The sequence below is a fragment of the Phascolarctos cinereus genome, unplaced genomic scaffold (assembly GCF_003287225.1).
Source record: "Phascolarctos cinereus isolate Bilbo 61053 unplaced genomic scaffold, phaCin_HiC Scaffold_4;HRSCAF=312, whole genome shotgun sequence".
NCBI lineage: Eukaryota > Metazoa > Chordata > Mammalia > Diprotodontia > Phascolarctidae > Phascolarctos > Phascolarctos cinereus.
The window spans coordinates 696177077-696202669 of NW_027555847.1; the positions used below are offsets into that span (position 1 = coordinate 696177077).

Sequence of the window (25593 nt, forward strand, 5' to 3'; positions counted from 1 at the left end):
TATCTTAATGGCAGAGTTAGGATTTGAACCCAGGTCTTTTAACTTGGAACCTAATGGTCTTTCCACTACACCCAAAAAAACCCCCAAACTTTCCTCACTTTCGCTACTGCCAATCCTCCCCTCCCAAGCCTCCTTCGTAATGCTGAGTTGGGTTTCGTCAGCCCAAAGGATGTTGAGGATCAAGGTGGAAGTGCCCAGGTGCTACCCACTTGTGCATCCTACTCTAGGCAAAAGATGTTGACCTATAGAATGTGAGCTTCTTGAGGGCTCCCCCAATGCCCAGCATATGGTATACACTTAATGAATTCCAATTATTGATTGATTGATTGATCAGTCCGCCCCCCCAACTGAACCTTTCCCTAGAGCAGACGGTTTTCCATTCACCTGGGTGAATAGGACCGTGCTTGGTTGAAGCCAGGATCTCCTTTGGGGACCTCTTCTGGGGTGAGCCTGGCTTCCTCTTGAGCCAGCACTGGCCAGAGATTGGCCAGGGGCTGGGCAGCCCGGTGGGTGTCGTTCCTCGCTGACCTCCAGGTTGGGTGGTGTTGGCGAGCCCTGGTGGGTAAGAGCCCCAGGACACGGCCCATCTCACGGGGGCCTGCCCTCTCCTCTGCAGTCTACACTCCAGTGTGTTGCGGAACGACCCCAGCTCCCGTCGCTCAAGTAGCTCCACCATGCTGGATGGAACTGGAAGCCTTGGGAAGTTTGAATTTGAGATCTCAGACTTCTTCCTCTTTGGCTCCCCCTTGGGGCTGGTCCTGGCCCTAAGGAAGACGGTCATCCCCGCCCTGGATGGTGAGTCCCCGGACCTGAACAGGGGAGCTGGCCAGGAGTGCTTCTCCAGACTTCTCCCCAGTACCAAAGCCAAGGGCAGAACCCCACCAGGGGATGCCTAGACCCCTCTGCTGCTTGGGCTGCAGAGTGAATGGTCTTCTTGCTCCATGAGAACTAGCCTGCCCTCCAGTCTCTCTTTTCTGTTTGCTCCCCGACCCCATCCTCCTTTATTCCTGATCCAGATTTCCCTGTAGCTAAGTAATTATAATTCTGTCATTCACCAATGACATCTCTGTCGTGTTGGAGCAGACCTGCAGGGTGGGTATTACTCCCCCATTCTCCAAGTAAAAAAACAGGGCATTTAGTAGGTTATTAAATTGAGAGAAGACACATAGAGTCAAGCCCCTCCCCCCATTTTCAGGCTTAGAAGCATCATTATCACTATTACTAATATTTTTAATCAGCACTAGCACTGACACACTGCTTTAAGGTTTGCAAAACACTTTATAGGTGTTATTTCATTTGAGTTAGGGCTGGAAGGTGGCCCAAGAGGTCATTTCATCCAGTCTCTTCATTTTGCAGATGAGGCAACCAGCCCGTAAATGTTAAAGTGAGTTACCCGTATTGGAAGTGGCCGAGCAGGGCTCCGACCCAGACTTGGCTCAGTTCCCACACGTGGCTGTCCTCCCAGAGCTTACAGTCTAATGAGGGAGTTTAACTATACTGTTAGGTCCAAAGTAATGGACTTGGGAAGGTAAATGTAGTTAAATGCCTTTCAATGAATGCCCCATGAGGTCCCTTGGGATTCTCTAAATCTCTGCACTCCTTTGGTCCCTTGACCCTGAGAGCTCTGCCCCAGCCCACTTAGCCTCTCTTTTTTTTCCTCTGCAGTCTTTCAGCTTCGGCCCGCCTGCCAGCAAGTCTATAACCTCTTCCATCCTGCGGACCCCTCGGCCTCCCGTCTTGAACCTCTCTTGGAGAAGAGGTTCCATGCCCTGCCCCCTTTCAACATCCCCCGCTACCAGCGCTTCCCCCTGGGCGATGGCTGCTCGACCTTACTGGGTGAGGGGACCCTTTCTCTGTCCTAGATAGGGCTGGCTCCTCCCAGGTACACAGAGGCGCCGTTCCAGGTCCCCTCTGTTTGGTGGGTCTGGACTTCTTCTGCCCTGGTTCCCCCCTCTTCCACCCAGGGCCATCTAGCTCACACTACTGGACCTGTTGGTTACTTCTTCCAGGCCAAGCTTCCCTGAGACAGCTCAGCTTATTTAGACCACTTAGCACTGCTCTGTCCTCTGGAGACTATCTACGTACCCAGGCTTCAGATTTCCCAGTCTTTGTCCCTTCTCAGAACATGATGATTTTCCCTCTTCTGGCCCACATGGGGCCGGGGTTGTACCCACCGTCTGCTTATCATTCATCTCCCAGCTCTAAACATCATGGCAGGAAGAAGGATGGAGTAGCCTGGGCCAGGAGAAGGAGGAGGAGGAGGAGGAGGGAGTGTATCCTTAATAAATAACCAGCCTGGATCCTTGGGAATCCCAGGAAATCCAGGGAAATCCTTTCCTTACTCTGGTCAGTGCCACTGTCTGAGACTCCCACAGGGGAAGACCCAGAAGTGATAGAAGGTGCATCCCTCTTTTGAATTTACCACTGAGCACTCTCAGGGAAAACCTTTAAACCTTCCAGCTGAGCCACTGACCAGCGGCCTCCAGTGCAGAGAGCAAGGATGAATCCTTGTCACAGGACAGGCAGGAGTCCCTTACTTATCTGACAGTCTCTCCACCCTCTGGACGCTGCTTATGCTCCTTTCTCGGGGAAGGGGGTGATTACTGTTAGATTGTTTCAGCCCCTCTGAGTGCGTTCCCATGGACCTAGGGGATAGAAGGGGCCCCCCAGGGAAAGCTCATGTGGCCAGTGACAAGCCCATGACCCTGTCGTCCCTGCGTATGCTCTAAATACCCCATAGCTAGGGTTTCTGGGAGCAGGCCAAGCTTGACCCACCCCCCACCATCTAATGCCCACGGTTCCTACATTCTAGAGCTCTATGTGTATTCATTCTGTGTCCATAGCCAGTGTTGACCTGGGTCGTTTGTGAAAAGACTCCCTCGTCCGCCTCTGGGCACTGTCAGGTTCTTGTGCTGTGTTGTTCCAGTGCCGGGGGCGGCTGGCCGGTGGGTGAAGCCCAGGGCATCCCTGGGGAGCCGCCTGCTTAGGATTGTGGTCACATGCCTGTGTGTTGTTGTCCTCTCTGTTCTCTTCCCCATCTGCTTCTAGTCGAGACAGTACAGAACAACCCTGTGCTCCTCCTGGAGGGCGGCACCCTGGCCACCCTCCAGCACCAGGACAGCTTCATGGAAACCAGTATCCCCGTTCCTGTGCTGAGCTGCCAAGATGGGTCCAGGAAAAGTTCTGGCTGTGCTGAGTGTGTGTAACGCCTCTCTCTCCACCCGCACTCCACCCACCTACATCTGTGGAGTGTGCTGGCTCAGGGCGGGAGTGGGGGGGCCCTCAATGGCCACATGAGGCTGAAGGCTTTTCCCGGGGGCTCCCCCTTCCTCCATAATCACAAGGTCACAGATTTATAACTAGAAGGGACCTTAGAAGCTATCTGGTCCAGACCCCCTCATCTTACAGATGGGGAAACTGAGGCTCTCAGAGCAGTCTCAGCCAAGAGAAGCAAAGGCATCCTTTTTCACTTGGAGGAAGCTAGGTGGTGTAGTGGATGGCATTCTGAACTCGGAGTCAAGAACTGAATTTGAATCCTGACTCAGATACTTACTAGCTGTGTGACCCCGGGAAAGTCCCTTAACCTTTCTCAGCCTCAGTTTCCTCATCTGGAAAGTAGGGATTATAATAGCCCCTACCTGGAAGTGTTGTGAAGACCATATGAGAGAAAAGTCTCTCAAGTGCTTTGCAAACCTTGAAGCATGATAGCAATGCTTGCTTTTATTTTACTTGCCAGCTGGAGGGGGTGGGGCGCACTCCAGCTTGTCCCTGTCCACTCCATGTAACTGACCAAAGGATAGCAGCTCAAACGCTGAAGGGCAGCTCAGTCATGTGCTGCAGGGGAAAGCACACTAGACTGGGAATCAGAAGGCCCAGATTCTAGCCTGGTGCCGCTAACTCACTGTGTGTGCTTGGGCAGCTGGCTTCCCCTCTCCGGGACTCAGTTTCCCTTTGTATCTGATGAGGGGGTTCGATTCATAGATTCTCCTTTCTAGAATACTTTGAAACTGTCAAAGCATTTTCCCATCCCGCCTCTTCCCTGAGGTTCACTCGTGATGAGCCTTTCCAAGAAGCGCTTGTTTACTTTGTCCTCCTCATCGCCATTCGAAGTTCTTTCCTCACAACAGCCCTGCAATGTAGTGTAGCATATTCCTTGATCTCCCCATTTTCCAGATGAGGAGACAGAAGCTGAAAAGTCAAGCTAGTAAGTGTTGGAGCTAGGATTCAGGCCCAGGTCTCCAGAATGCCCAGGTCCAGTATACTTTTCCACTGCACCGCCCTGTCTCCTGGGTCCCTTACAGCTCTGGTGCTCACAGGTTCTGTGGGAGGAGGGGAACAGCAGCTTCCGTATCTGGGCAGGTAAGAACTTAGGAGCTTCTGCTGAGCAGCCAGCTCTTCCCTTCCCTTCTTCCTTGCCCTCCCCCCAGACCCTCTAGGAGAAGCCTTCAAGCCCCAGGGGTCCCCATTGGTTGCTTTGGCTTTGAGCTCAGACAGAGCCCCTCCCCACCCCATCCTCGTCTCTCTCTCTCTCTCTCTCTCTCTCTCTCTGTGTGTGTGTCTCTGTCTCTGTGGCTCTGTCTCTGTCTCTCTCTGTGGCTCTGTCTCTATGTCTCTGTCTCTCTGTCTCTCCATCTGTCTCTTGCTCTGTCTCTATCTCTTTCAGGGATGCTGCATGGCTCTGACTGGTGAGGCTGCAGACAGCCACTTCCCTTTCTTGGCATCTTCTCCTGGCTTGGACCCTCCCTGCATCTTCTCCCCCCAACCCTTGGGACAAAGAGCTCCCCTGCCTTGTCCCCAGAGGCTCCCTCATTGACATGGGATTGGGGGAAACCTGGAGAGGAGGTAGGGGAAGAAGGGACCAAGAGGTTCACATGGGCAGGAAAACTAGAAACACCCTCACTCTCCACAGGACCTTTTTTTTATCATTTCAGTGCAAAGGTCAGTCCAGACTGTCTTAGCTCAGGGTTTTCTGTGTTGCATCCTGAGAATCAAGAAGTCGATCTCAGTTGACTGCATCTGAGAACATGGGTCAGAGGGTCCGGAGCTCAGACACCCAAATTGGATATATTCATAAGAGCAGGGAATGGGCAGCTCAGAGGGGATTCGTGTCCCACCCAGCCTCTGCCTGGGTTCATCCAGATTACTGGCAAAGGGGTGTCAGTCTCTTCAGCCCAGTCCTGTGCCCTGGGTCTGGGATCACCTCTGCAGGGATCATCCCCTGGTCACCCAGATTCTGCACTTCTACCCCAGTCCTCTCCTTCACATGGCTGGATTATTTTCGTTTTAGAAGTCAGTAGGAACAAGGTAGAGAGGTGTCTTTGCAAGACAGAGTGAGGAATCATTAAGAAAAAGGAAAACAGATCAGTGAGATGGTGCAGTGGATAGAGCACTGGCCTGGAGCCAGGAGGATCTGAGTTCAAATCCGGCCTCAGACACTTGACATTTACTAGCTGTGTGACCCAGGGCAAGTCACTTAACCCTGATTGCCTTGCCAAAAAGAAAGAAAGAAAGAAAGAAAGAAAGAAAGAAAGAAAGAAAGAAAGAAAAAGAAAGAAAGAAAGAGAAAAATGTGCTTCTTTAAGGAATTTCTGTCTAGCACAATGGGTCCAGGGGGGCATAGAATGTGGGGAGTCAGGCGACCCAGATGTCACCTATTCTTTCCCAGGCCTGGGACAGCCCCTCAGGCCTCCTTTCCAACTAGAACATGGGGATGGGAGAAATCAGAGGATCCTAAGTTTAGAGCTGGCTGTGATCTGAGAGGCCAGTCAAGTTCAAGAAGAGCAAACAACTCTGTGGGGGTAACATGGCTGGAAAGTGCCAGAGACAGGATTTGAACACAGTCTTCCTGACTTCCTTCAGCTTCCATCTCTGAGTGTTGTACCAGGCTGTGTCAGTGCTAGGAGGAACAGAGTACAAGGAAGTTGGCAAGCTGGGTAGGATGATTAATTGGGGAGCTCCCCTCTCCGTTCTCATCCTGAGTTATCGAGTCCCCCCCTGAAACTAATTCCTCCCTGCAGACCCAAAGCACCTAGGGACCCCCTCCCCCTCCCTGTGAAGGCATCAGTGAGGGCACTGCCAGCATGGAAGTTCCCTCCACCAATATGGATCAGCAGCTCTTTGTTAACTTACCGTCCAGTGAGTCACCAGGGGTGTCCAGCAGTTAAGTGAGTTGTCTGTCCTCAAGCAGGCAGAAAGGAGATAAGAGCCTGGGACCACATGCCAAGGACCATCAACACCAGAGCAGATTTCAGGGCGGGGGCCGGGGGGACGGGCCATGACGAGCCGCAGCTGGAGAGGCTAGAGGACCGGCGTGCTGCTGCCTAATGTCCCCGCTTACGTGAGGGGGCCACGTGGAGGGCAGGGGAGGCGGGGAGAACAGACGCAGATCTCCTCCCTGAGGGGTGTAGGAGCTGCCTTCCGTGCTCCCCCCAGCCTGTCCCGCTCCCGCTAGCTTGGTCGTCTTTTGCGCTTCTAGACTTTCTGGGGCTCCATCCGAGGCCGAGCCGTTTGGCCTTGGGGTCTCTCGCTCTCTTCTCTTCAGCTGTGCGCTGCGGTGAAGCTTCTCGATCCCCACCGCTCTGGCCCCAGCTGCTCCCTCTAATCTTTCCTGCTTCCTCTCTTTAGCCTGTGGCATTTGGTTTGAATCTCTGATGGTGGTGGCGGCAGTGGCAGAGGGGGCCTCGTGTGGTGGGGCTGGCGTTTTCTCCTACCTTTCTTCTCTCACCTCTTGCCCCGGCTCTTACTTCTTTGTGGGTGGGTGGGCTCGCGGGCTGGCTGGCTGACGAATCCGAGAAGTCCCAGAGAGTCCGATCGACTCATCCCTCTGTTCTGTGCAGCGGACATCATCCAGTCCAACAATGCTGTCTTCACGGAGAACGCGTCCCCTTCCTCTCCCGGTACGGCCCCCCCCTTCCGCCGGGCCAGTGAGGTCAGCATCACCAGCCAAGTGTCCGGCATGGCAGACAGCTACACTGCCTCCAATATTGCCAACAGTAAGTGGGGCCTGGGGTCCCTCCGCCTTCTTTTCTCTTCCTTGGGAGGAGGGTGGGTCGAGGAGCCAGGCAGAGTTCATCTTATCCAAGGGCCTTTGTTGGACTTGAAGCTTCGCCCCTCACAGTGGCTCCCTCTGGCCTGGACCCACCTCCTTGTAGGGGACTCTGGGAACAAAGCGGTTGGAGATGGCCATAGGCCCCACTGTAGCCAAGGTGGGCAGCTCTCAGTGGGAGGGGACAAAGAAAGGGCTGTTGTCATAGCATAGCAGCTCTTGCTAGAGAGCTCCGTGAGGGGTTATGAGGCATCATGGCGGGAAGCTCAGACCCATACTTGAGGGATGGGAAATACCACCAACTGAGAAGAGTCCTTCTGAACTTCCTAAAGAGGAAATTACATCTCCCTAGCAGAATGTAAACTCCTAGAGGGAAGGGCTAGTTTTGTTTCTTTTTTCGCCTTTGTGTCCCCAGAGTCTAATGTCGTGTCTGTTGAATTGGGGGAGAAAGCAATGGTGGGATGGAGGTGTGCCCTCCCTCCCAACTCCCCCAGGCTGAGACTCTCTGCCCCTCTCACTCATATCCCAGGGGGTTTCCAAGCTCAGCCAGGATCCTCTAGTCTCTCTGGCCTCTTCCTAGGCCTGTCTGAGTGTGTTCAGTCACAACAGATCAGAGGATCACAGAGCTAGAAAAGGAAACTTAGAGGTCACCCCGCCCCCATCAACCCTCTCATCCCCAATCTGACCCTCGTATCCAGTGAGCAGCAGGGCTTGGCCAAGCCCAACTCGAATCTGGGCCCCCATGTGGCCTGAGCCCTCTGGGTCTCTAGAAGAATAAACTAAAGGAATGGGGAGGGGGTGGATAGAGGCAGGTAATGAAATGGCCTCATGTGGCAGAGAAGGGAGCCAGAAAATCTGATGAAATGAAAGCTGGGCCCAGTCTGAAATGGAGGAAGAGAGAGTGCTCCCTCCTATGTGCCTGGTACTGTGCTAGCCACTGGGAGTCCAGAGATCTCGATCATTCCATCCATGAGGATTTATTAAGGACCTACTGTCTGGCACTGTGCCAGGTGCTGAGAATACAAAGACAAAAGTCAAAAAAAGAGTTCCTCCCCTCAAGAGGCTTACTTTTTATCAGGGGAAATAAGCAAGCATTTACGTGTGTAGAAAACACATACAAAGTAAAAATAAAACAAACAGTTCCTCCCCCCTGGGAAGCTTATAGTTTACTGAAGCATTAGTAGAAATAGAAAGTAAAAGCAAAGCAGATTTGGGTGGGGGCGGGGGGTAGCTTATTAATTCAATTTTAGACATGTTAAGTTTGAAGTTGGAAATCCCAGGGAGAGACTGGGGAGAGAAGAACATTTGGGAACCCTCTGTGTTGGGGCCATTGATTGATGAGAGGGCAGTGGACATTGCCAAGGGAGAGAATGTGGGAAAAGAAGAGAAGACAGTAAAGGACAGGGTCTTGGGAGATGCCCGCGCTTAAGAGATTTAGGAGGAAGAAGAGCCCCCAGAGGAAACAGAAGGGATGAGAGAATTAGGAAGAGAGCCATTAGAGTCCAACATCTTAGGCACCAGAGAAAGAAAAGATGGTCAACAGTGTCAAAAAATCTCCGAGAGATTGAAGAAAAGACTGTTGGATTTAGACAGGAGAGAATCATGAGGGACCTTGGAGAGAGCTCTTTCACCAGACCCCACTGGGAATGAGGAGACAAGGGGCTGAGGAGTTGAATGGACAGAGAATAAGTAGAGGTGGTGAATGTTGATAATCCTTTTTACAAGTGTGGCCGCAAGTGGAAAAAGAAAGGAGATGATTGCATGAGGTGGCTGGGGGGGAAGGTATTTGGGGGTTAAGGAAGACTTGAGTTTATCTTTAGGCTAAAGGACATGGCCCGTGGTGCCTAGGAAGAGGCCAGAGAGACTAGAGGATCCTGGCTGAGCTTGGAAACCCCCTGGGATATGAGTGAGAGGGGCAGAGAGTCTCAGCCTGGGGGAGTTGGGAGGGAGGGCGCACCTCCATCCCACCAGCAGTCTTGGGAGCCAGGACATACACTAGTGTGTGTGAGTATGTGTTAGGACACACTGGACCCTTCAGACGGCCACCAGAAACCCCTAAGGTTTGCCCACAGCATTTAGGCCTGATTTTCAGTGTATTAGCTTGTGGCTGAGGGGAAGACCCACTGGGCATTCCCTCTCCCAGATGGAAAGTGTCTGGCCATTTGCATCCCTGCTCCTGCTCCTCCATGCCTACCTTGCTGGGTGACTATAGTCCCTGACAGTTCCCACTTTGGATTGTTCCAAGCATAATCCTTCCGACTGCTTTGGACTATCTGAGTGTGTTCAGTCACAACAGATCAGAAGATCACAGAGCTAGAAAAGGAAACTTAGAGGTCACCCCACCCCCATCTACCCTCTCATTTTATACATGAGGAAACTGAGGCCTAGAGAGCCAGAATGACTTGCCCAACATCATGCAGGAAAGAAAGAAGGAAAAAAGAGAGGAAGGAGGAAAGAGAGATTGCAAGAGAAAGAAAAGAAGAGAAAGGGAGAAAGAGAGAAAGAAAACAAGAGGAAGGAAGGGGGGAGGGGGAGAGAGAGAGAAAGGGGGGTAGAGAGAGAGAGAGAGAAGGGGAGGTAGAGGGAGAGAGAGAAAGGGGGGTAGAGAGAGAGGGAGAAAGAGAGGAAGAGAGAGAGAGAGACAGAGAGAGAGAGAGAGACAGAGAGAAAGAGAGAGAGAGAGAGAGAGAGAGAGAGAGAGAGAGAGAGAGAGAGAGAGAGAGAGAGAGATAACAAGAGAAAGGAAGGAAGAAATTTTGCCATCAGCCTGAGCCCAGAATTTGGAAAGGAAATCTGCTGGGAAGAAATCATTGAGTCAAACAGTGAGGTCTCAGGTCTGGATGACTTTGGGATTAACCTCTGGTCTTGGCTAATCCAGTGTTTTCCATTATCTCTTGCTTTTTTCTTCCCATTGTCTGGGATTGTGTGTGCCACTGGTGATCAGTCATTATTGCTCCAGCCTTTCCATTAAGATCTCTGCTGGGGGGGGGGGCGGGCTGAGGGGGTCACAGGCTCCATGTGTCTCTCCCATAGCCTGTTTGCAGGTGTTAATGAGCATCATTGTTTTTGTTCCTTAGAGACCCCATCGGCCCTCAGTCACACCCCCAGTGTCAGGCGCCTGTCCCTGCTTGCCCTCCCCCAGCAGCCCCCGGCCACCTCGGTGTCCCAGAGGCTCAGGCCTCAGCCAAGGGAGCTGCCCCTCAGCCCTGTAAGAAAGAGGTTGGCGGGGGATCTGAGTCCAAGCCTGGACCGAGTCCCCAATCTGGACATCGGAGAAGGTATTGTGGGGAAGGCAGCCCTCTGCCTTCTTTCTTCCACAAGACACACTGTCTACTGTTCTTTCTGGGCACATTTTCACTCCTCCCCTACCTATCTAGACACAAAAATGTGAGCATCACTTCCCAGAGAGCCCTGGGGGGGCTCTGCCTGGGGTCCTTGCTGGGCTGGGCCTAAAGACTAACCCTTCTCTGCCTGTGCTGGGGGCCAGGGTGGTGAAAGCTGAGTTAAGTCCAGAGGATCTGGGTCTGGGTGCTGGCTGATATTTAAATTAGTTGGGATAACCAATACTCTCTCCCCCAAACCCCCAGACTGCTTTCCCTGGGGTAGACCTGGTGGCTTATTCTGGGAACATGTCAACCAGCTGGGGCTGGAGAAGCCATCCAGAGGCAGACAGGCAAGACCTCTATAGCCTAGAAAAACAAAAGCCCAAAGAGCCTGCCTGAAACCAAGGGAACTGGGAAGGGAAATCTGCTGGCCGGCCCTAAGCAGATAGGCCATGGGAGTCAGGGGAGGGTGCAACTTCATACCAGCAGCAGATTTTAGGAGTCCAAACAGTTTGGGAAGGGGATGGAAGGGGCACTGGCCTGACAGTCAGCCCTCCAAGAGCAATGTGTTTGGGTGTGTGTGGACATTTGCATGTGTAGAAATGTGCACTTACCTGTACGTGATCTCAGCCTTGGTCAGAGCACGTGTGGGGGATTATATCCCATTGTGGGCACCACATTTCAGGAAGGTGTCCGGAATAAGGCATCCAGGACAATCGAGAGCCTTGGGTCCATGTTATACACGGAGCTGGAATGTTTAGACAGGGGAGAGAAAAGGCTGGAGGGTGGAGGAGTGAATACACGGTACATATGTTCAAGTGTTTGACAGTCTGTCATGCAGAGGGAAAAAAAGATGTGGGTCGTTCTGCTTGGCCCTCTGAACGGGACTTAGAAGGTAGAGTTTCTGGGTAACTGTCAGGAACAAGTCTTGTCTTGGTCAGAGCCATCCCAAACAGAATGGGCTGACCTCCGAGGTGAATGCCAGGACGGTGGCCGAGCTCTCCCCATGGCTGTCCCTCAGAGCCCTCTGCAGCAGCTACAATCTAGGCTGGCCAGGCCCTGAACTCGACTGCTTGTTTGCTTTTATGCCAGGAGACGTTAGAGAAGCTGGTCTGGCCTGATGCCCCCACCCTGACCTGCTGCTCTGCTCCTAACCTCTGTCTCCTCTGCTTTGGGCTTGTTTGCCACACTCGGATCTCAGAGGCTTTCTGCTTGCTTCTCACTGTCAATGCCAGGCTCCTTTTCCACCAGCTCTCCTAAGTCCTAAGCAGAGAGGTGGGGGGAAGCTGGAGTGGGGCGGGGAGAGGTTCTCTATCATGTGGCTGTAGGGGGGGTGAGAGGCAGGGAGGGAGAGAACCCTGATTTCCAGATAGAGGCAGTGGATCTGATGCTCAATGCTGAGAAATCTCCGGGATCAGTAACATCAACATAATATTTAAGGTTTTTGCAAAGGGTTCGGTCAACATTAGCTCATTTCATCCTCACGACTACCTTCTGAGGAGGGTGGTGTGAGTGGCATCCTCATTTCACAGATGAGGAAACTGAGACCCAGAATGCTGGCCTCCAGTGTCACATAGCTACTAAGAAGCAGAATCCGTCACTGAACTTGGGTCGTCTGACGTTAAGCATGGGGCTCCTTCAGTTGTGACTGAAACCACCTGCAAAATGTGTCTTATCTTGCTGTTCAGAGAACACTTTTAGGCATTCTTTCCCCTCCCCAGCCAGGCCTGGCCTGGCCCTGGAGTAGTCCATCCAGTTTAGAAGCCTCACCCAGGGATGGAGCACACCCAGAGGGTCCAGGGTTAGGGAAGGCCAAGCCAGAGGTAGAAGCATCCCTAAGGATGGAGACATTGTGGAGTGGAATCATGTGGTCCCTCCTTATGTATGAGGCTGGGCCCCACCAGAGGCCTCACTGGCACCTGCCTGCTTGCATCGATGGACAAGTTGAATGATATGGACTCAGGCCTGCTCCTCTATCAGACTCCACTGGTCTGGAGTGCCATTCAGGACACCCCTTGAGGCATAGAAATCCAGCATCATGCTCAGCAGACTGCAGGGTCTGCTGCCCAGCTGGGGCACCTAGGGACTGAGCTAGGCAGAGAGGGGTCAGCCCCCTCCTCTCTCCTCTCTATTCTTCTTGTGTGTGTGTCTGTCTCTCTCTGTCTCCCCCTCCCTCTCTCCCTTCCTGTTTCCCTTTCTCACATGCATGCATATCCTCTTTTTTCCTTCCATAATTCTTTCTTTCCTTCTCTCTCATTCCTTTTCTCTGTTTTTCTCTCATTCTCTGTCTCTGCCTGTCTCTGTCTCTGTCTCTCCATCTCTGTCTCTGTCTTTGTCTCTCTCTGTCTCTCTCACATACACATACACACACATCCTCTCTCTTTCCTTTTCTCATTTTTTTCTTTCCTTCTCTGTCCCTCTTATTCTCTATTTCTCTCTCATTCTCTATCTCTCACACACATCCTCTCTTTATTTCTCTTTCTCTATTTCTTTCATTTTCTGTCTCTGTCTTTCTCCTCCTCATCTCTCTTCTCTCTCTTCTCTCGTCTCTCCCTTCTCTCTCTCTGTCTCTCCTCCTCATCTCTCTCCTCTCTCTCACTTTTCTCTCTCCTCTTGTCTCTCCCTTCTCTCTCTCTGTCTCTCCTCCTCATCTCTCTCCTCTCTCTCACTTTTCTCTCTCCTCTTGTCTCTCCCTTCTCTCTCGGTCTCTGTCTCTCCTCATCTCTCTCCTCTCTCTCACTTTTCTCTCTCCTCTTGTCTCTCCCTTCTCTCTCGGTCTCTGTCTCTCCTCCTCACCTCTCCTCTCTCTCACTTTTCTCTCTTCTCTCATCTCTCCCCTCTCTCCCTGTCTCTGTCTCACCACGTTTCGGTCATCAAGCCTTTTCTCCCGCCAGTTGCCGCCAAATGGTGGGGAACAAAGCGGATCGACTATGCCCTATACTGTCCGGATGCCCTCACTGCTTTCCCCACCGTGGCTCTCCCCCACCTCTTCCACGCCAGCTACTGGGAATCCACCGATGTGGTCTCCTTCCTGCTAAGACAGGTAGGTCCCCACCTTCAGCCTCTGTCCCGAGGGTCCTAAGGCGGGTTGGACAGGGCTGAAGTCCACTGGTCTGGAGGCCATCCCTCTTCCTCATTCCTTCATCTACCCCCCAGGTCATGAGGCATGAAAACGCCAGTATCTTGGAGCTGGATGGCAAGGAAGTATCTGTGTTCACCCCCTCAAAGCCCCGGGAAAAGTGGCAGAGGAAAAGAACCCACGTAAAGCTGCGGGTAAGCTGCCACAGGCGAGATGAGAGGCCCCTTCACCAGAGAAGGCCACCACCCATCTGGCAGAGGGCTGGCCCCCTTGGCCGGTGAGGCAGAGCCTCTGGCCCCTTCTCAGAATCATATCCTTAAATGCACAAAAGAGAGTACAGAGGAGGATAAAGGAAACCAAAGGTTTCCCTATCCAAGTTTACAAAACACCTCCCTACCCCCCCCCAAAAAATCTGTCTTAAGCCCAACTAGGGGTCCATGGACCCCAGATTAACAAACGCTGCATTCCCAATCACACAAGAGGATAAGCCAGACCAGACTAACTATAGACATTGTGATGGAGGCTGGTGACAGATAACTAAAGTGGGAGTCCCAGGACCTGGATTCAAATCCTGCCTCTGCTACTTACTACCTCTGCAATGTTGGGCACACTACCTCCTTTGGACACGTTTCCTCATCTGTGGCTTCCGAGGTCCCTTCCAAGTCTAAATCCTGATCTTACAGCTCCCCAGCTCAAGCTCACCCAGGGCAGTTTCCTAACCTCTGCCCCAGTATTCATCCCATGACCTCCTTTGACTATCCTCCATTCCCTCCCCCAGAATGTCGCTGCTAATCATAGGATCAATGATGCCATAGCCAACGAGGATGGTCCTCAGACCCTGACGGGCAGGTTCATGTATGGGCCCTTAGACATGGTCACCCTGACAGGGGAGAAGGTGAGTGGAGCAGGGAGGGTGTGGTCATGGGGCAAAGGGGTGGCCTTGCAGGCATTATAATCATAAAACTGGAAGAACCTCAGAAGCCTTCCAGTGGCTGCCACATAGTAGGCGCTTAATAAATGTTTATTGACTGACTGCTTCTAGTCTCACCTGCCCCTCAGTTCAGGGCTCCATCCTGTGATATCCTCACTGACAGATAGTCAGCCAGGCCAGGAATTGTTCCATGGAGAGATCATCAGATTTGGCATCAGCGTGTCTGGGTGGGAAACCAGCTCACCAACCAATATTGGTGTGACCTTGGACACTTCACTTCCAGAGGCCTCAGTTTCTCCAGCTGTAAAAATGATGAAGTTGTCCTAGATGAGGTCCTTTCTAGCTCTCTAAGCCTCAGTTTCCCTCTATCACAATGAAGGGATTGGACCAGACGAAGCCATGAGCCTCCCAAGGCAGCGCATTGTGCTTTTGGATGTCTCTAATTAGAGTTCTTGGTCAAACTGAGCTGAAGTCTGGCTCCTAGGACGTCCATTAGCCCTAGTTATTAAGTCAACGAGCATTTATTCCTGAGGGGACTCAGGGATAGGGGTGGGGTGACAATCACTTGAGTTCAGGATTTCCGAGCTGCAGTCCAGTGTCCAAGCTAAGCCCAGCACCAATGTAGCGAGTCCCCGGGCGTAGAGGGCTGCTCAGTGGCCCAAGGAGGATGAACACAGTGCAGGTCAGCAATAGAACCACTCAGAGCTTTCCTGAAGATTAGCAGTCCTCTGGGTGGCCGCTACACTAAGGGAGATCCGGTCTCAAACAAGCAAGCAAAAGGAAAAAACAAAAACAAAACACCTCCAACATTTATTAATTACTTACTATGTGTTAGGCACTGTGCTAAATAGTGGGGAAGAGAGAGGGAGGAAGGAAGAGAAAAGAGAGGGAGAGAGAGTGGGAAAGAGAGAGAAGAGAGGGAGGGAGGGAAAGGGGGGGAGGCAGAGAGGAGGGAGGGAGGGAGGGAAGGAGAGAGAGAGAAATGACTGATAGGTAGGTAGGTAGATAGATTGGTAGACAGAACATTTATTAAGGGCTTTCTACATACCAGGCACTGTGACTGAGTACTGGGGATCAAATAGAAACCAATAAAGATTTTCTCAGCCCTCAAAGAGCTTAGATTTTAATGAAGGAAAGAAACAATGTATAAATTGGTTCAAACAAGATATAGACAGCCTAGGTGGTGGAAGGCAATGTCAAAGGGGAAAAGAATCAGCAGCTTGGAAGCCTGGGAAAGCTATCCTAGAACAGGGATTTGAGCTGAGTTCATTTTGTCCTCTGGGGCTTAGCACAATAGTCCCAACTCTCATCATCCAGGATGAAACGTGTGGGGACGAGGGGGGGGCAGGTCAGGAACGTATCATGGTCTGGGGGAACAAGAGAGAGCGGGGATGCCACCAGCATCACCAGCAGAGGCATCAGCCTTGGCTAGACACTCCCATAGTGTATGGTGAGAATCATTTCCACTTCCTAGAGGTCCCACGGTAAGTGTTCCCGGGGGGAGGGCTAGGCTAAGGGGGGATGGGGCCATGGCCCAATGGCAGGATTAGGCAGCAGGACTGTGGGGCCAGCCAAGTCGAAGGATGGTTCTCAGCTGCCCCTCCTGCCCTCCTGCTCCCAGGTGGACATTCACATCATGACGCAGCCGCCATCCGGGGAGTGGGTCCATTTTGACACGCTCATCACCAACAGCAGCGGGCGAATCTCCTACACCATCCCTGAGGAGCAGCGTCTGGGCGTCGGTGTCTACCCCATCAAGATGGTGGTCAGGTGGGGATGGGCATCTGCTCAGAGCATCAGGTTGGGAGGAGGGGAATGGGCTGTCCACCATGGATGGGGGGGGCAGGGTTAGTGCCGCACCACCTCGTACCAAAAGCACCTGCCATGTAGGGTAACAGAAAGGAGGCCCAGGGCAAAAGTGGGATCTGCAAAGCTTCCTCCAGTGCTGGATTTGGAATTAAAAGACCTGAGTTCAAATCCCAGCTGGGTTGCTTTCTCTTCCTGCGTGACACTGGGCAGGTCACCACGCCTCTTTAGAACTCAGTTTCCTCCTGTGTAAAATGAGGGAGTTGGATTACATAAGCCTGCGGCCCCCCAGCCCTAAATCTGTGATCCCATTTGTAGGGTGTTGGGCTAGTCACCCCTGCTTGTGGTCCAAGTGGCCTCCTTTATAAAACTGAGGGGGTTGCACAGCCCTTAAGTCTACAATCCTGGGCTTTCCAACCCTGGTCAACCAGGACCTTGAGATCCACCTCTCTATAGGCCCCTGCTGTAGGAAGAAAGGGTTTCCCACCCTCTAGTATGAGGATGGCAGCTTGTTAAGAGTGTCTGACTGGGGCGCTAAACTGGCCCCATGAGCTTTGGTGGGACTTGGTAATCCTTGAGGGTGTTGAGATCAGAGAATGGGCCCCCAGAAGAGCCCTTAGGCAAGACGTTATGTTGGCACCAGGGGAAGTCCTGGGCGTGGGGTGGAGGAGACACTCAGTCCTGGGACTCTGATGGCTCTTTCCCAACAGGGGGGACCACACATCCGCAGACAGCTACATCACCGTCCTACCCAAGGGGACAGAGTTTGTAGTCTTCAGCATTGATGGTTCCTTTGCCGCCAGCGTCTCCATCATGGGCAGTGACCCCAAGGTGCGAGCAGGTGCTGTGGATGTAGTAAGGTGAGCCAAGGAGAGAGGACAGGCCGTCCTTCCCTCCCCTCCTCTCTTCTTCCTTCCTCTCCACCCACCTTCCTTCTTCAAGTGACTTTTCACACCCCCTGGGGAAGGGCCCTTCGGCTGGGGCAAAGAAGGGAAGGCAGGGATCCTCCCAAGTCAGAAATTGCTGAAATGTTTACAGATACAGTGAATTTAAGCTTAAAGTCTGAGCTTCAAACTATTTACAGATCTGTTGAATTTATAACTTAAATACTTACAGTTATAATACTTTACTGTTCACAGAGCTTACATTCTATAGACAGAAACATGTATATAGATAAGTAAATAGGGATAGAGCCTGGACCTGTGATTTCATTGGCTTGGGAAATTCCCAGATAAGGAAACTCCCTCTTCCAGTGCAGGTTGCTGCCTCCTCTACAACTTATTGTCCTGGAGATTTGCCTAGAACCCTTAGAAGTCAAATGACATGACCAGGATCATACAGTCAGGATGTCTCGAAGGCAAGAATTGAACCCAGGTCTCTATAACTCTGAGGCCAGTTTTATACCCTCTTCACTGTGCAGAATATACATACAGAGAAAGCTGCCACTTATTTCTAAATTCAAAATGCATACAAAATAAATGAGTGGGAAAGTGGCCTGAGGAGGTAAGGAAACCAGGAAAGGCCTGAGGTAAGGACTGGTTCTAAGGCAGCTGGATGGCACTGCGGTTAGAGCAGTCAGGACTAAAGTCAGGAAGATCTGAGTTCAAATGTAGCCTTAGACACTTCCTAGCTGGGTGACCCTGGACAAGTCACTTCACCCTGTTGGCCTCAGTTTCTTGATTTGTAAAATGAGCTGGAGAAGGAAATGGCAAACCGCTCCAGTATCTCTGCCAAGACAACCCTAAACGGGGTCATGAAGAGTCAGACATGACTGACACGACTAACACAAGGGCTGCTCACTTGGCCTGAGCTTTGAAGGAAAGTGAAGTGTTCTACAAAGTGGCAGTGAGGAAGAAAAACAGTCCAGGCCTTGGGCATGACCGGTGCCTTTATAGACGTGGGGATGGGAGATTGAATGTCCCGGGTGAGGAAAGGCGAGAAGGCCAGTTTGGCCCGGAGCATTAAGTGCAAGGAGGGCTCTGATTTGTACTAATCTTAGAAAGATTGTCAGGATGGGGCGGAGCCAAGATGGCAGAGTGAAAGTAGTGACTTGGTTGAGCTCTCCTCCAAACCCCTCCAAATACTCATAAAAAATGGCTCTAAACAAATTCTGAAGCAGCAGAACCCACAAAAAGACAGAGTGAAACAAATTTCCAGCCCAAGACAACCTGAATGATTGATCAGAAAGGTGTATCGCACCAGGCTGGGACCTGGAGCAGGCCTCAGAGGACTGAATCGTGGGCAGCTGTGGAGGTTTCCAGACTCCTCAATGCACGAATGCCAAAGACAACTTAGAAGGTCAGTGGGAAAAGTCTGTTTCTGTCAGTGCTGAGACAGGAAGGTGGGGTTTCTGCTCCATTCCCCAAGAGTGGCCCTGGGGGGGCGGGGCAGCTGCTTCCCGAGCTTCCGGCCCACAGACTGAGGGAGAATCCAGTGGCTGAGCAGAGAGGCAGGAATCTCTTGCTTTGCCCACGTTTGGATCTGGGTCACAGTTCTGGGCGCAGTGCTGGGGTGAGGAGGAGCTGGCTGGTGGAGCTTGTAGTGGCTGTGGAGAGGAACCCTCCTCACAGTTACAGGACAGAAAGGAATACTTGTGGTCACAGGCCAGGAAAGGAGTAAACACCTGCCCCTTATCATACCACCTTGGAAGAACTGAAAATTTACAGGTCCCTACAAGTATCTCTGAAAACAGCTACAAACCCCTGAAGCTTGGGACAGTACATTCTCCACATTGGAAGCAGACTCTTACCTTAACAAAGAGTTTAAAACTCAAGTAATTGGCTGGGATCATGAGCAAGCAGCGCAAAAAGAGTCAGACATATATCTTACTTTGGTGAAAAAGAAGATCAAAATATACAACCAGAAGAAGACAACAAAGTCAAAGCTCCTACATCCAAAGCCTCCAAGAAAAATATGAATCAGTCCCAGGCCTTGGAAGAGCTCAAAAGGGATTTTGAGAAGCAAGTAAGGGAAGTAGAGGAAAAACTGGGAAGAGAAATGAGAGTGATGCAAGAAAATCATGAAAAACAAGTCAACAGCTTGCTAAAGGAGACCCAAAAAATACTGAAGAAAATAACACCTTAAAAAATAGCCTAACCCAAATGGCAAAAGAGGTCCAAAAAGCCAATGAGGAGAAAATGCCCTAAAAAGCAAAATTGGCCAAATGGAAAAGGAAGTCCAAAAGATTACTGAAGAAAATACTTCCTTAAAAATTAGAATAGAGCAATTGGAAGACAGTGACTTTATGAGAAATCAAGACAGTAAACAAATCCAAAAGAATGAAAAATTAGAAAACAATGTGAAATATCTCATTGGAAAAACAACTGACCTGGAAAATAGATCCAGGAGAGAGAATTTAAAAATTATTGGACTATCTGAAAGCCATGATCAAAAAAAGAGCCTAGACATCATCTTTCAAGAAATTATCAAGGAAAACTGCCCTGATATTTAGAACCAGAGGGCAAAATAGAAATTGAAAGAATCCACAGATCTCCTCCTGAAAGAGATCCCCAAAGGAAAACTCCTAGGAATATTGTAGCCAAATTCCAGAGTTCCCAGGTCAAGGAGAAAATATTACAAGCTGCCAGAAGGAAACATTCAAGTACTGTGGAAACACAATCAGGATAACACAAGATTTAGCAGCTTCTACATTAAAGGACCACAGGGCATGGAATATAATATTCGGAGGGCAAAGGATAGGATTACAACCAAGAATCACCTACCCAGCAAAACTGAGTATAATCCTTCAGGGGAAAAAATGGTCATTCAGTGAAATAGAGGACTTTCAAGCATTCCTGATGAAAAGACCAGAGCTGAATAGAAAATTTGACTTTCAAATACAGGACTCAAGTGGAACATGAAGAGGTAAACAGGAAAGAGAAATCATAAGAGACTTATTAAGATTGAACTGTTTACATTCCTGCATGGAAAGATGATATTTATAACTCATGAGACCTTTGTCAGTATTAGGGTAGTTGGAGGAAAAAAATTATATGTATTATATGTAGATAGATAGATAGAGGCACAGGGTGAGTTGAAGATTAAGGGGTCATATCTGGAGAATAAAATTAAGGGATGAGAGAGGATATACTAGAGAAGAAAGGGAGAGGTAGAATGGGGTAAATTATCTCACAAAAAAAAACAAAGAAAAGTCTCTTACAGTGGAGGGGAAACGGGGAAGGTGAGAGGAATGAGTGAATCTTATTCTCATAGGATTTGGCTTAAGGAGAATAACATACACATTCAATTGGGTATGGAAATCTGTCTTACCCTACAGGAAAATAGGGGGAGAAGGGACAAGAGAGCAGGGGATGATAGAGAGGAGGGCAGATTGGGAAAGGGGTAATCAGAAGTAAATACTTCTGAGGAGGACAGGGTCAAAAGAAAGAATAGAATAAATGGGAGGGCAGGATAGGATTAAGGGAAATAGAGTTAGTTTTTCACAACATGTCTACTATGGAATGTTTTGCATAACTGCACATACAACCTATATTGAGTTGCTTGCCTTTTCAATGAGGGTGGGTGGGAGGGAGGAAGAGAGAAAATTTGAAACCTAAAGTTTTAAAAACATATGTTAAAAAATGTTTTCACATGCTACTGGGAAATAAGAAATACAGGAAATGGGGTACAGAAGTCTGTCCTGCCCTACAGGAAAATAGAAGGGGAAGGGGATAAGAGAAGGGGAGAGAGATAGAAGAGAGGACAGACTAGAGGAAGGGATATTCAGAATGCATCCCATCTTTGGGGGGGGGAGGGGGAGATGGGGTGAAAATTTGGAATTCAAAAACTTGTGGGAGTGAATGTTGAAAACTAAAAATAAATAAATTTATATTAAAAAAAAAAGAAAGAAAGATTGTCAGGATCCAGATTGTGAAGGGCATTGCATGCCAAACAGGTCTTTCTATTTGATCCTTGGGGTAATAGGGAGCCACTGGAGTTTATTGAGTAGGGGAAGACCTGAGCTTTGGGAGAATCTCTTTGGCAGCTGAGTGGAGAATGGAGTGGAGTAAGGGAAGACTGGAGGCGGAGGGACCAATTATTGCAGTATTCCAAGAGAGAGATGATGAGGGTCTGAACTAGGGTGGTGGCCGTGTGTCGTGGAAATAGAAGAGCTCATCACTGGTTGGACGTGAGCAGTGAGAAAGAATCCTAATCTGCAATTGTGAACTTGGATGACTGGGTGTATGGGGGTGCCCTGGACAGAAATAGGGGGAATTCAGAAAAGGGGTGAATTTGGAGGGAGAGAGAGAAGAAAGCCCAGAATAGAGGCATAAAATAAACACACCCCCTGCCCCGAATTAGAAGAGTAGGACAAGGGTGATGTTCTTGCAAAAGAGACTGAGAAGGAGCAGCCAGGCAGGTAGGAGGAGAAGCAGGAAAGTCATTCAGTCAACCAGCATTTATTAAGTACCTGCTATGTACCAGGCACTGTGCCCAGCGCTGAGGATGCAAAGAAAGACAGAAGCTTAGAGTCTGTGCCCTCAAGTAGCTCACATTCCTAATGGGGGAGACAACATGTAAATCAATAACTAGGTACCTACAAGATGTATAAATGGGTAAATGAAAGATACAGAGGGAAAGTGATGGCAGGCATGGGTGGGTGGGGCACCGAAGCCCAGAGTGTATCCAGGAGGAGAAAGAGGAGTCCATAGTGCCCCATACTTCAGAAAAGTTGAGAATGGGAACAGCTAGATGCACAGTGAATAGAGCCCTGACCCTGGAGTCAGGAGGACCTGAGTTCAGATCCAGCCTCAGATGCCTGACACTTACTAACTATGTGACCCTGGGCAAGTCACTTAACCCTAATTTCCTTAAAAAAAAAAAGTTGAGAATAGTAAGGAGGACCAGGTCGGAAAAGGACTACCTGGATGGGAGTTGGGAGCCCCAGTCGTTTGAGTCCTTTCTCCACTACCAATTACTCGTGTGACCTTGGGGCAAAGCATTACATCACCATGAGCTCCAGTTTCTTCATTTGGAAAGTATAACTGACCTGTTTACCTCACAGAGTTGTCATGAAGTAAAAGTTATTTGTAAACTACCCATGAATACAACAAGGGCAATCATTATAGTGTCTTAATATGTAGTGCTTTAAGTCTGCAAAGCACTTTGATAAGTACTATTTCATTTGATCCTCCCAACAACCCTGGGAGCTAGGTGCTATTATTATCCCCATTTTACAGGTGAGGAAACTGAGGTAAGGAGAGGTCAAATGATTTGCCCAGGGTTACACAGCTAATAAATGGCTGAAACAGGGCTTGAACTCAGACCTAGTGCTACATTCCTGGCCTAGTGCCCAATGAGGTGGAGTGTTACTTGTTCTAGAGAGGCAGCCTACCAGAGTGGAGAGGGAATTGGCTTTGGAGCTAAGAAGGAAGACCTCTGCTGGGTGTATGACCCTAGGCAAGTCACTTAACCTGTCAATGTTTTAAGCAGCTCTCTAGGACTACAGGTTACCCAAAGGTTGCCCACTTACATGGATGGAGAGAATTTCCTCACCCTGCAGTTCCTTATACCATTTAAATCCTAGGTCTAGCAGAGGTGGGGAACCTGCAGCCTCGAGGCCACATCTGGCCCTCTAGGTCCTTGGGTATGGCCTTTTGACTGAGTCCAAGTTTTCAGAACAAATCCATTTAATAAAAGGAACAAAAGCTACCCTGTGGGTGGCTTTCATAACACTAGAGCTCACGAGCCCCCACCATTGTGCTTCTCCTTAACAATCAGCCAGGAGATTCAATTAGTTTTTTTTAAAAAGGTATTTACTCAAATGGCATTATCCAGTAACTTGTGGCACATTGTCCTACAGATGTACCCAGAGCCCATGGGGCAGGGAAGAGTGGACATGAATTTAAAGTACAGCGGGAGTGAATCACAGTAGCAGAGATTACATATAACTAAAGCAACTCAAAGCCTTAAACCAGCAAGGTCTTGACATCTTTTCTTTCTCAGGAGAATTATCACAAAGTTCATTGCTTAAAGCACAATGGATAGGTAAGGCACACATATCAGAAACACACATAGCCAAGGCAATGCACAAACAACTCTGATTTAGATGTCACAAGGCAATAATAATAACTGACATTTATATAGCAATTTATTTATATATTATTTATATAGCAATATAAAGCACTTTAAGTACCAGCTGAATGGTAAAGTTAATTATAGTAAAACACTTTAATGTTTTCAGAGACCTCTACATAATCTTGGTTGATTCTTCCAACAACCCCAACAAAGTAGGCACTCTAGGGTTTTGTAATCCCCTGTTTTACAGGTGAGGAAACCAAGGCTCAAAGTGACTTGCCCAGGGTCTACTAACTAGTAAGGGCAGAGACAGGATTTGAACCCAGGTCTTCTTGACTTGATAGGCAAGCACTACACCCCCATTACCTCTCCAAACATGGGGAGAGCGCATGGGGAGTGATTCCAGGGTGTGGGGAGGTGAGCCCCTAGAAGTGACCAGTGGCCCCAAGGAGTGGAATCCTCTGGGCCTCTTCTGCTTCCTCCTCCCACCTCACCCACAGACACTGGCAGGACCTCGGCTACCTCATCATCTACGTGACAGGAAGGCCCGACATGCAGAAGCAGCGGGTAGTAGCCTGGCTGGCACAGCACAACTTCCCTCATGGGATCGTCTCCTTCTGTGACGGCCTCGTACACGACCCTCTGCGGCATAAGGCCAACTTCCTGAAGTTCCTCATCACTGAGGTAAGAGCTCCCAGCAGCGACCAGCGGCACTGTGCCTTTGGGAAGGGCGGCAGTGAGCCAAGTGTCCAGAGGCACGCCACCCCCCCGCCCCGGACGGCAAAGGACCCCTGGGTTCAGGCATGAGGATCACTGGAGACACTGGGGTTGTTTAGTCTGGAGAACAGAAGACTCATGGGGGAAATGAGAACTGTTTCCAAATACTGCATTCATACATACTTATGGAGAGAAAAGAGAGGGAATTGGGGAAGGGGAGAGAGAGGCAGAGGAGGAGGGGAAGGGGGATGGAGGAGAGAGGAGGAGGGAGGGGAGAGAGATGGGGGGGAGAAAGACAGAAAAAGAGGGAGAGGGGGGGGAGGGGAGAGAGAAAGAAGGAGGAGGAGGGGAAAGAGAGGAAGGAGGAGAGAGAGAGGTGGGGAGAAAGAGAAAGAGAGGGAGGGGCAGAGAGGGAGAGGAGAGAGTGAGACAGAAGGTGGAAGGAGAGAGGTGGGAAGAGAAGAAGAGAGGAAAGAAGGAAAGAGGGGGAAAGAGGGAGGAGCAGAGAGGGAGGGAAAGACAAAGAAGGGAGAGGAGAGAGAGGCAGAGGAAGAGGGGAGGGGGGATGGAGGAGAGAGGAGGAGGGAGGAGAGAGAGATAGAGGTGGGGAGAAAGACAGAAAAAGGGAGAAAGAGAGGGAGGAGCAGAGAGGGAGAGCGGAGATGGAGAGAGGAGGGGGAGGGGAGAGAGAGATGGGGAGAAAGACAGAAAAAGAGGGAGAGAGGAGGCGGGGAGGGGAGAGAGAAAGAAGGAGGAGGAGGGGAGAGAGAGGAAGGAGGGAGAGAGAGGTGGGGAGAAAGAGAAAGAGAGGGAGGGGCAGAGAGGGAGAGGAGAGAGAGAGAGAGAGAGAGAGAGAGAGAAGGTGGAGGGAGAGAGGTGGGAAGAGAAGAAGAGAGGAAAGAAGGAGAGAGAGAGGGAAAGAGGGAGGAGCAGAGAGGGAGGGAAAGAGAAAGAGAAAGAAGGAAGAGGAGAGAGAGGGAGAGAGAGAGTGAAAAAGGGAAAGACAGGGAAGGAGGGAGGGGCAGCACAGCATAGGAGAGAGAGTGTAGGATTTAGGGCCAAGACCCCAAATTCAAGTCCTGCTTCTGATGCTTAGTACCTGTATGGCCCTGTGCAGCAACAACAGCACTAATAATAAGTAGCATTCATAGAAGGAAGGGGGGAAGAGGATAAGCATTTATTTAGCACCTGCTGTGTGCCAGGCACTTTACAATTATCTCATCTGATCCTCCCACAACCCTGAGAGGTAGGTGCTCATTATTCCCATTTTGCTGATGAGGAAACTGAGCTAGGCAGAGGTTAGGTGACTTGGCCCGGTTCCACACAGCCAATGAGAGTCTGAGGCTAAATTTGAACTCAGATCTCAGAACTCAGGCAAGCGCAGGATCCTCTCTCAGGGCCCCGAGGTCCCTTCTAGCCCTCACGTGGATGCCAGATTCCCCTTATTCTGTTTGGCTCCTGAGGCCAGAGCCGTGAGCTGTGAGTGGAACTTGTACAGAGGCAAGTTTGGGCCTTCTATTGGGGAAGTCTCCCTGCGGATCCAGGCAGTCAGAAAGGCCGGCCGCTCAGCCACGAGGCCCCTTCCAGCTCGACGTCCCGGGCACACACGTACACGGATGGATTAGGGACAGGGGAGGCGGGGAGACATCAGGCACTTTCTCTTTTCCTTATCCCC

The 25593-nt window shown here is 50.4% G+C and overlaps 1 protein-coding gene across 1 annotated transcript in view; it reads left to right on the forward strand.

Annotated features, from left to right (window-relative positions):
* Window positions 1–25593, forward strand: part of PITPNM2 (phosphatidylinositol transfer protein membrane associated 2) — a 159623-nt gene that overhangs the window by 128120 nt on the left and 5910 nt on the right. Inside the window, 11 exon segments of the mRNA XM_078154267.1 lie at window positions 617–795; window positions 1666–1836; window positions 3049–3198; window positions 6837–6992; window positions 10123–10323; window positions 13263–13411; window positions 13525–13641; window positions 14226–14342; window positions 16000–16148; window positions 16895–17044; window positions 23702–23885. Of these exon segments, the coding sequence (XP_078010393.1) occupies window positions 617–795; window positions 1666–1836; window positions 3049–3198; window positions 6837–6992; window positions 10123–10323; window positions 13263–13411; window positions 13525–13641; window positions 14226–14342; window positions 16000–16148; window positions 16895–17044; window positions 23702–23885 (1723 nt within the window).